We start from the raw sequence: 10957 nt of genomic DNA, 5'->3' as shown, positions 1-10957 counted from the left end.
ATGAACTCACATGCCCTGCTCCCGGGGAGCAGCTGCCAGGTCTCCCCCCAACACCTCCCCACCTCCTCCTGCACCTCCAGCCACTGGTGTTTCCCCAAGTGTCTCACACCTACATCCATCCTCCACCTCCTACCCTCATGTCACTAAGGGAAAATGTGGAGTGGCAGAAAGCAGGGCAGGAGTCAGAAGACACCCAGATATGAAGACAAAAGACAGTGAGGGAGCCACAGTGACTCACAGAGGTGTGACAGGATGGAGACGAGAGACCATACATGCCACCACCTCCTAATTGGTAGGAAAAGGCACCTCAAAAGCAAGGACATCACCAAGTAGAGCCACCCAGAAGGTGTGAGGAGGACTTGATAGCTGGTGTCCCTTGTCCACTGTGCCACTTCCAGACACCTCGAGTTGACCACCTGGATAAAAACTTCTCAGTGACTGCTTACCTGGTTACCAGCGCAGTGACATGGGGGCTCACAATTGGCAAAAATACCTGTGAGTTTCACTTCTATTTTGTTCTTAATTAGAAGTCACTCTTTCCTTCTCCAAGCCCCAGAAGCAGGGAGTTTCTCCTCCCCTGCTGGGAAGCCCCCACAGCTGGATACCAGGGCAGGATCCATCGGAAGTCCCTGCAGCCCTGCTGGAATTTCAGCCTGGTGCTGGGATTAATGCCCCAATTTGAGCTCAGATCAGCAGAGACAAAGGCATCAGCACCATGGCACAGCTGAGGGAGAAGGCAGCCTCGCTGGTCCAAAACCTCTCCTGGGTTAAAACCAAGACTGGCATCATGTTACCAGCCCTCAGCAGGATCTGGGGACACCAGAGCTGGCAGGTGGGGATGGACGCACAGCAGGAGGAGAGTCTGGCACAGGTCTGGTGACATGAGCCAGTTTCCAGGCACCTATTCAAATGCAAATAAATAATAGGCAAAACAGGTTTCTTTCAGCATCCACCCAGGGCAGATAGGATCAGTTGACTTTGAAACCCTCCCCAGAAGCCTCAGCCATGCAAATGCAGGGGTTCAACAAACCAGAGGCTTTGTCCCCAGACAGGCTTCAGGCCAGCACGTCCAAGCCCTGCACACAGGACGAGGATCCACACAAGCATTGTGGCCACAGTCTCCAAACTCCTCCGCTGCTGCGGACTACCACAACAGGAGGTCCTTGTCATCACAGGCTGCAGGACCTTGTGACAATGTTGTCCACATTGCTCCTGGAGACAGAGGCACAGCAAGTGCATGAACTCCAAGTTCACACAGGCAGCTCTGCGCTGTTTTGGGGAGGCCAAGAGTGGTCCCAGGGCTCCCACGTCATTGTCCCCATCTCAACCGTCCGTGGCAGCTCTCAGCAGCCCCAGCAGAGGCTCTGGGTGTTGCTGGGAGCCAAGAGAAACATGCTGTGGTCTCTGCAGGGGGCACAGGTTGTGCTCCTGGATGGCAGGTGATGAGGAGAGGTCTCTAGGAGAGCCTGCCTGGGGAGACACCTCTCCCTCCCAAAGCAGATGAAGGACCTGACCAGGGGTGGCCAGGTTCTCCTGGGAGCTGCCCCACATGGGAAACTGAGCTAGAGCTCAGGCTGGCTGTCATGGAAGGATTTTTTACATGGCTTTGATTTAGCAGTAATTTGAAATGTACTGAGGTAGATCATAAGTTTAATATAGGATTTCTAATAACTCATAATTGACAGCTGATTACTAAAGTGATTTAAAGCAATTAAATGGGATTGGTTATAATCAAAATAGTGACTTGATTACAGATTTGAAAATGGCAAGGGTCACACTGTACTCAAAGGGCTAAATCAGATCACACACACGTAGACAGGCACACAGGTACATGGGTAAAACGTACATACAAATGTGTAAGTCACACACACACACGTGCAGTAATCCATGGATATTTTAATATACATGGAGGTACACCTAGATCCAAAGCTTCCCTCCTGAGTTTAGCGAATTACTCTGCTTGTTGAGTCTCAAGAGATCTATCCTTGCTCATGGCTTTGTGGAGTCTATTAATCATAAGATGACCCTGGGAGGTGTCCCCCTCCCTGCCTGCCCGATTCTGGCCGGCCATGCCCACAGCCTGCAGAACAGGCTCCACTGGCAGCAAGCTGCAGGCACGTCACCCTGGTGGAACCTCACAGCAAGCCCATGCAGGGACAGTGCTGTCCCCAGGAGCCAGGTATCGCCCCCACTGCCTTGCCCACCTGAGATGGAGCACAGGAATTTAATCTGAAGGGCCAGAGGGACGCTGGCAGGCAGAGGAAAGGATGAAGAGATGAGGAATTGGACACCAGAGAGCATCCGCAGGCAACTGCTGTGGCTCTCCAGCCAGGCTGCTGATTTAAATCCGAGCCAGATGGAGCCTGGCCTCGCCTTCCACACCCAGCAACTCCAAGGCAGACAATGACAGAGGGACAACCACATCCCGGAGCCCGGACTCTCCACCCCTCCTGCAAAAACAACACGCCCAGAGACGCAGCTCCCCGGCCGCACAGAACCTACCTCCCCGGCTCAGCGCCTCCGGGGACCGGAGGGGGGTTATCCATGAGGGGAACGGGCAGGGCTGGCAAACCCTGGCTCAGTCCCCCAGCACAGGGGCTGCCATCTCCTCAGAACTGCTCTGGGCTGGGAGCAGAAGGTGGCATTTATAGCCACAGCCAGGGAACCAGGTGCTGCTCGCTCCCTTGCCTGGGGGAGCCCGCTCGGGGTCACGCTTCGGAAATATTTGAGAAGTGCTGTGTTTAAAAGATCGGAGATGGCAGTGTGAGCTCTCTCTCTCTGCCCTGGCTTTGCTGCTGCTCCGTGCTGGTGCCCTCCCATGTGCATCTGTCTGGTCTTGCTCCTCCAGGCAAGCACACGCTCATCTGCCTCCCCGTGCAGCAGGGCTGGGGCTGGATGGGACCATTTCAGGCAGCAAAATCCCATTCAGCTCCATCCTCTGCATGTGGAGCCCCGGAGCTGCTGCCAGGCCTGACCAGTAGCCGTGATTCTGCTCCCTGTTTCAGCCGTGACTCTGCTCCACAATTCAGCTGTGACTCTGCTCCACGATTCAGCCATGACTCTCCAGCGCTTGCTAAGAGGCAGGTCTGATCCTGCCCGGCTGCCCTGCTGGGACCTGCACCCCCACTCCCCTTTGCTGTGGGGAGGAGCCAAGTTGGGGTGCTGGGCTGCTTCAGTGTCTGATCCTGGATTATGGAGCACTCAGGGCTGGTGAGGTATCCGTGTGCCTGGTGAGCCTCTGATCAGCAGCTCCACTTGTCCCTGAAGCACCCTGCACATCCCCATCCTTCATCCTCCAGCTGCTCCCCACAGCTGCTTCTGCACCCCAGAGCGGGTCCTCCCACCCCAGAGCACCCACCCTGGGCCAACGTGGAGGGGATGCATGGCAGGGTGACAGAGGATTGGTCTGGCTGTGGAGGTGGCTCATCCCACTGAGCTGAGCCTTGCTGCTCCAGGGGGTACATGCAGATGCGCTGGATCTGGATTGTCCCCACTGCCTGCTGGCCCAGCCCGCATACAAACCCTGGTGTCCCAGGGGTCAGACCAAGAATGCCGGATTTTCTTTCCATGGTGGGGAAAGGCTCAAAGGGAGGGAGGAAGACAAGAGCTCCTGGAAGCCACCGGCCAGAGCAGAGGCAGAGACAGGACCTTCCCAGGGACGATGCACCAGTTGCTGCTGCCACCTCCCCACCGGCTGTCACTCATGGTGATGCTGTGGCCTTGGCTTTCCCACACAAGAGCAACCTTGGGAAGCAGCAGCAGCAGGAGGAAGCGGACCTGCCCCATGTTCCCGGCATTTCCTCTCAGCCCTGCACACCCCGGGGTTTTTTCTTGCCACCACCCTGAGCAGGAGCAGGGAACAGCCTGTGTCCCGGCTAAGGGCAGCAACCGAAACCGCTGGGGAATGGGGAGCACTGCCTGCACCCCCAGAACACCTCCATGCTGCCACCCCACACCCCAGGGTGCCCACCCAGCAGCTGCTGGGCTTGGAGCAGCAGTGCAGCTGGTTCCATCCTCCAAACTGCAGCAGGATGCTGTCAGTTATGCGGTGGGCAGCAGGAGGATGCTTGAGCCCCCTACCCAGCCAAGGCAGACCCCGAAACATCTGCCTGTGGGCAAGGAGGGCCCCAGCCATTTGCTGCCAGGCAGCACAGGGCAGCGACAGGAATGTCTATGGGAAGCAGGTTCTCCCAGCTGATAAGTTTGCTGTGCTGAGACAACACTGGGAGCGTGGTCCAGACGTGGGTGTATGATGGGGCAGGGAGATCTTTGTGGGTGCTGAAGGACTGCAGAGAGCACAGGTTCACCCTTGGGGAAACTGAGGCACAGCCTTCAGAGGGGCTGCACTCAGCCTGCAGGGATCCTGTCCTGTCCCCATCCCTGTGCCAGGATGCTGGAGCAGAGGATGAGCTCCCAGGGTGCTGGGACATGTCCCTGCTCTGGTAGCACACCTTATGAGCAGAGCCGGCTCTCTGCAGCATTCGGTCTTCACGAAGGGTGTGACCAGCCTGGGTTTGGGACCCAAATCTGAAAGTGTTTATCAGGGTGTCTCTGAAGAGGATTAATGCCTTCACCAGGGCTGCACACAGCCTCCTTACACCACTATCGGCTCTCCCACCCTCCCCGGCCCTTGTCCCCTGCCCCATGTCCAAACTCTCCAAAATCCACTGGTGGCCACAGGTTTCTGGAAAACCCCAGGGACTCATGAACGGGGATCCCAGACAGGGCATCCCTGCAGTGAGCCGGGGCCGGGGGAGCCGGGATGGCACGGCTGGGTGCCGGCACGGCTCCGGAGGCTGCTTGCAGTGCTGGAGGCTGGCTGCCCGCCCGGGGACAGCGGTGGCAGGCTCAGACCCAGGGCCATTGTGCTGCTGGGGACCGGGGGGAAGGGACACACAGCCCAAGGGACTGGGCCACGACGGATGGGGCTGCCCGGGTGGTGGGATGCAGGAGGAGACGCGTCCTGCCTGGCTGGAGGCTGTGTGGCAGCTCTGGCTGTATTTCGGCGTGCTCGTCCCCATGGCCTGGGGGGGCTCTGGGAGAACGAAGTGCAGCCCGTCGCATTCCCAGCACCGCTGTTATTTTAACAATACCCTGCTGGCCCACATGCCGGGGCTAATTTTAACCCTGGAGCCGGGCCAAGCCGGCCCTAACTTTCCTTGCTGTGATTTATCCCAGCCATTTCCCTTCGAAAACACGGCCCCCGTGCCAGCCCCGCTGTCTCCCCAGGCAGCAGCACGCTGCCCAGGGTCCTGCCCTGCCGAGCGGGGCAACGGGGGGCAGGATGTGCCCCTCGGTGCGTTGTCTGGAGAGCAGGAGGGCAGCTGGTGCGGGTCCCCCTCCCGGTGCTCAGCCCCCGCCCCCCGCAGGAGGGGATTTTCGGAAGCTGGCTGGAAGCCGGGGGATGCTCAGAGGCAGAGCCGTCCCCAGGAGTCTGGAGCAGCTCTGTTTTCCACAGACATCTCTGGGAACAAGGTGGGTTTTTTTCTACCAACAATTTTATTGAAAAGGCTGTGGGGCTTTTTCTTTTTTCCTTTTTTTCTCCCTTTTCCCAGTCAACAACCATCCTCAAGAAAGAGATTTCCCTTCACCTCTGTGCATCTATTTAAAAACTGGTAAAAATGCTGCAGAAAGTTTGCGAAAAATGGAAAATATTGAAAATATCTCGTGACAAAAAAAAATCATTCTCTTCCAAATAAAGATCTTTTTCTTCTCTTTTTCCCATCAGAAAAACTTTTAGTGTGCAAAATGTCGACCGCTTTTGATTTCTTCTCCCAGCGGGCTGGGATGTACCCACCTCTCTGCTCCAGGAGGATGGGTGTTCAGAAAGCTAAAAATCACCGGGCAGATAGTGGCACCGGTACGTTCACATCTGTCTCTCCTATGAGCCTCCCTGAGTCCCCACCAGACCCGCAGCAGGGTGGGAGGTCCCCGGGGACAGAGGTGGCACGGCCAGCCCACGGGTGAGCCCTTCCCCGCAGGACCACAGCCTGCCCGCCCGGGAAGCGGGGAGAAAGCCCGAAGGTATTTGGTCACCAGCATCATAAGTTCCCGTTCGTTCTCAGCCCATCACAAGCAGAGCAGGTCTGTGAGGCTGCAGATAGAGAAGTGCATGATTTCGGCAGGGCACAAAGCAGAGGAGTTAGAGGTTGTCGTACATGCGCAATGTCTTCTCCAGCTGCTGGCTGACACGCTGGTAGAAGATGATCTGCTGCTTCAAGTAGGACTGCATCATCCTCTTAAAGTCAGCCACGCGCCGCTCGTGGAAGTGGTTCATCTCGGCTTGCAGGGCAAAGCCCACCACACGGCAGCGCTTGCGGATCCCGTCTGCCTCCTCCTGGTCCATCCTGCCCTCGTCACTCATCCGCTGGCTCTCCTTCACCTTCGCGAAGGCGCCTGCCAAGGCAGGGGGAGGGTGAGAGGCTGACAGACCAGTGTGTCCCTCTGTCCCCTCCCCTGGCACAGGCACCTCCAACCAGCGCCAGTGGCTCCCATCGCCGAGACACCAGCCTGCCCCCCCCAGCCAGAGGTGCAGTCCCCCACGTTAATAAGGGAGGCACCTGCATGTTCCCGGGCTGTCACCTCCCCGTGCCCATCAATCCTCATCCCTCTCCTCCAGACAGAGAAAGAGCAGGAGCCTTTTTCCTCTAGACTCTGACCACCTCAACTCCTTTTCCGCCCCACCCCTGGGCAATCAGCCTCAGATTTAGCAGGAGCTTTGGGGATCCGGGCTGCTGGAGGGGTGTGACTCAAGGTTTGGGGTGCCAAGCTAACACAGGGCACCATGTGCTGCCATAGCCAAGGGCCCCAGCCAAGCCTGTTTGATGTCACCCCATGGATGGGGGTCAGGAGCAGCCCTGCGAGCCCCCAGCCCTGAGGTGGTGAGTTGGGGTGCAGGAAGGGTTGCAATGCCAGCTGGACTTTGGCTGGGAAAGCATCTCCCTCTCTCAGAGGCAGCTGATGCTCTGACACCAGTTTTTTCCCTTCTCCTTCCATTTATTTTTACAGCTTGGTTTCGAAAGAATCCTGCCTGGCTCCAGCCCCGCATTCCTCCCCCTCTCATTAGCACAGAGCCTGTTTGCCTGAAAACAGGACCCAGTCCACAGCTTCCCGGGCTCTTTTCCCTTCTCCCTGCCCCTTGCCGGGAGCGTGGGTCCCGGGGTGACGGTTCTCCTGCTGCGCCAGCCCCGCTCCCAGCGGAGAGGAGGAGGAGGAAGAAGCAAAGGTTGGAGGCCAAATCCTGCCTTCCGCTCTGCCCCCGCGGCCTCGCTGCCGGACGGGATCCAGCCCCTCTTCACCCGCTGCCGTAAACAACGCAGGGAGGGAACGCCGAGGAAGCAGCCAGGGCCAGATCGCATCCTCCTCTTCCTTCTTCGTCTTCCCAGCCCCCTCCGGGGATGCAGTGCCATGCACGGACACCCCAAATGCTCCGACATGGATAGCCCTGGTTTCACCCCAGGAAAAACTCCCTATCGCCCAAAATCTGGGGGTGCTAGCATGGGTGACTCCTCCACACTGCGGGCAGTGAGGCCAGGAGTGCGAGGACTTTGGCCCTGCTCCCACACCCAGCTCCCCAGCTGTGTCACACCCCACTGTGGGGTGCCAAGGGACACGGAGCCCTGCCTGCCCGCTGCCCGCCCAGCAAGGGCAGAGCAGTTGCTTCTCACCCCTTCTCCTCCTTTCTGATCCCCCAAATACCCAGGAGACCTGCAAGCACAAGGGGACAAAGGGGACATGAGGAGCCCCAATGTCCTGGGGCTGCTAAACCCCAAGAGGGGTTTAGCAGTTTGGCCCTGGTTGTGCCCAGAAGGTTCAGCATGTCCACCCGGAGCCAGTGCTTTGGGAGTCCAAGGCATCACTTGAGACAAAACCTGATCCTGGACCCAACAGCCCCAGCAGCTTCTCCCAGGCTGGGGTGACCAGGGAGCAGTGCCAACAGGTCCCCATCTCATCGTCATCACTGCACAGCACTGCATCTCCTCACTGCATCCCCATCCTGCTCCCCATGCTGCTCCCACTCGTGTGGAGCCATCACGCAGGAGAGGTCATCACCAGGGGAGAAGAAGCCACCCTTACCTTTCTGGAGGTGGATGATGTCTGGGAAGTTGGAGAGGAGCCCTTGGTACAAAGAGAGAGTGTCCAGCATGAGGAATAGATCGTTGTTGGGCTGCTCGGCAAACATCTCCCCCACCGTCTCGTATGTCTTGCCCGTGTGGGAGATGGCGTTGTTGAGGGCATCTGAGCTGTAGGGGGGATCCATGTAGAAGGAGTGGCTGATGGCTTGGAAAGCATTGCCCAATTTCTGGAATTCCTTCCGGAAGCCCCCCACATGCTTGCGCACCAGCTCCGAGGCCACATTGGTCAGCTGCAGGACGCTGTCTTCCATCTTCTTGCTGAAGGCCTTGAAGGTGTCCACGCGGTCCTCCACGTCCTGCAGGTCCTGGTGCTCCGTGGGGATCTGAATGGTGAGGAGGAAGCTGGCGCCCACCATCTCGTCCTTCTCCGCCCGGCGTTTGCCCAGTTTCCACTGCTTCTCGTCACGGCAGCAGAGGAAGTGCTGGAAGCCCTCGTACTGGGAGAGGACGGGGTGGCTGGTCATATGGTCCATCCAGAGGATCAGCCGCCGCTTGCGTTTCTCAATGAAGTCCTCCTCGAAGCGCCCGGTGGCCTGCTTCTCAGGCAGATGGGGCACCGAGATGACTGTGAACTTATGCAGGAGGCGGTTGTAGAGCCAGTCAAAGTGCTTGTATCGCCGATAGACAGGCGAGTTGATGTTGCTGGGGGTCAGCTTGTAGGAGATGTAACTTTTAATGCCCTTGAACTTGGTTTGCTTGGTTGGGTCCTCCACAGAGCAGATGAAGGGGTGGGGGTTTGCCCTCCACTGAGGACCTTTGGAGCCCATCTCGATGCAGTACACCTCAGCGATCTTGGACATCAGGGGCACGTCGCCCAGGATGAAGGCTTCTACCCCTGAACGGACAAAGCAGGAGAAGCGGTTGAGGTTCCTCCCCACCACACTGCCCCTCTTGGAGGAGCTCATGCTGTCCTGCCTCTCCAGCGCCGGCTTGGGCCGGTAACCAGTGTGCTGGTGGTGGCCGTACGCCGTCGGGTACTGCAGGTTGGGCGATGGGTGCCCGTTGGTGCCCGGCGCGCTCCGGGGCTCCTCCACCACCGTGCAAGCATCGTCCCAGTCATCCCAATCATCATCATCATCATCCTCAAAACTGCCCTGGTAGGATATGCTGGGGTTGGGGGTGGCTGTGTAGAAGGAGTCGTGCCTGGGGGAGCCGGCCGGGCTGCTGGAGCAGTCTGTATAGCTGGAGCCCGACCGGGAGCGGAGGATCTCGACGTAGGAAGCAGGGAAGAGGCCGGTCTCCCCGCGGCTGTTTTGGCCCTGTAACCACCCGTCCAGGGAGTTCTCGCTGAATATGACGAGCTCCTCGTTCTCCTGGATGCTGATCTCCTCTTTGTTTTCACTCTGGAAGTTGTAAAGCGCTCTGGCTTTCAACGCCATGGTCCTGGGCGGGGGGACCACAATGTAACTCAGTCCTCGCAGCCAAAGTAACCCCCCGGTGATACTGAAACTTGCTCGGCACGGGGGCTGCCCCGCACTGTGGGAAAAGGCTTGGCTGCTTTCTCAGGGAAAAAAAAAAAAAGATGGAGAAGAAGTTCCCTACGAGGTGACGCTGAGGTCTGTATGTCCAAGCAACCCCCCCAGTCCCAGCACTCTGGTTAAAAACAACATTCCCCAGTCAAGCGAGCTGCATTTCCCTCACTCCTCAGGGATGGAAACTCCAGCCGGCCCAAGAGCTGGGCTCGGCCATGTCCACGCAGGTCTTATCTTGCTGGGACGCAGATCCCGTGGTTTCACTTTCCGGGAGAAAAAGATCCGGCTGCCAGTGAGGAAATAAATCCAAAGTGACTCTTCACGGGCTTCCTATGGATAAAACACCCCGATTTCCTCCCACCAGCAGCTGCTAATCCGTGGGTGCCGGTAAAGCGCCGAGAACCGACCCCAAACTAGCCCAACCTCCCGGTGATCCCGGCCCGGGGATTTTGCAATTCCTTTCCAGGCCGATTTTCCCGGGATTTGCTGTTTTTGTTGTTGTTGTTGGGTTTTTTTTGTTTTGTTTTTGGTTTTATCTCCTGAAGTCCGCAAATCTCACGCAGGACGGAGAGGAAGGGCCCCGCAGGCAGCACCGGGCCGGTGCCGGGGGCAGCCCCCGCCGCAGCGGAGCGGGGAGCGGGCGGCAGAGGGAGGGGGAACCGGGGCACCGAGCGCAGCCGCGGCCCGGCCGCGCCTCCCGTCCCCCCGCGGACCCGGCGGGCCGCCCTCACCGCATGGCCGGGCAAGGGTCGGGGGCGCCGCTCTCTCAACTGCCGCCCGGGCTTGGAGCCCCAGGGCCGCTCTCGGTACCGCCGCCCGGTTCCGGTGTCGGCGCCCGCAGCCGCTGCGCGATGTCGGTGCTGCTGCCCGGTGGCGGAGCTGGTGCCGGTGCCGATGCCGGTGCCGGTGGCGGCGCTGGTGGCGGTGCCGATGCTGATGTCGGTGTCGGGGCCGGTGTCGGGGCTGGCCGCCAGCCTCCCGTGACGCACGGCACCGCCGAGCTGCCCGGCTCGCAGCTCGGGAGCCGCGGGGGGACGGGAGGCGCGGCAGGTCGCACGCTGCCCTCTGCAGGCAGCCGGCCTGGGGACACCGATCCCGCCCACGGCCACGGACCGGCCCGCGGGGACAGGGCTCCCGGCACCGGCTGCTGCCGCGTCCCTCACCGGGAATCCTCCGGGGCATCCCTGCCCGGGGTGTCCTTTACATCCCTGCACGGCGTGTCTCCCTCCATCCCTGCCTAGAGTGTCCCCTGCGTCCCTGCCTGCACTGCCCCTTCCATCCCTGCCCGAGGTGTCCCCCGCGTCTCTGCCCGGAATGTCCCCCACGCCCGTGCCCCGAGTGTCGCTTCCC

The 10957-nt window shown here is 59.3% G+C and overlaps 2 protein-coding genes across 3 annotated transcripts in view; both read right to left on the bottom strand.

The window, feature by feature from the left end:
• COMMD4 (COMM domain containing 4) overlaps positions 1–10957 on the bottom strand; it is a 107552-nt gene that overhangs the window by 24051 nt on the left and 72544 nt on the right. The gene's annotated exons all lie outside the window — the stretch shown is intronic.
• On the bottom strand, positions 4482–10898 carry SNX33 (sorting nexin 33). 2 transcript variants are annotated; one of them, XM_082060939.1, is made up of 3 exons: positions 8209–10898; positions 8077–8118; positions 4482–6396 (listed from the first exon to the last, which is right to left on the bottom strand). In XM_082060939.1, the coding sequence occupies exons 1-3, from the start codon at positions 9512–9514 to the stop codon at positions 6143–6145; spliced, it is 1602 nt and encodes a 533-aa protein (XP_081917065.1). In that variant the 5' UTR covers positions 9515–10898; the 3' UTR covers positions 4482–6142. The 2 variants fall into 2 exon arrangements, with proteins under 2 accessions (XP_081917065.1, XP_081917064.1); XM_082060938.1 differs by having other exon boundaries at positions 8077–10894.

Source organism: Streptopelia decaocto (genome assembly GCF_964273445.1).
Source record: "Streptopelia decaocto genome assembly, chromosome: 9".
Lineage (NCBI taxonomy): Eukaryota > Metazoa > Chordata > Aves > Columbiformes > Columbidae > Streptopelia > Streptopelia decaocto.
Note: the sequence above shows the minus strand (reverse complement) of the source record. Positions and strands in the feature narration are given on the sequence as shown.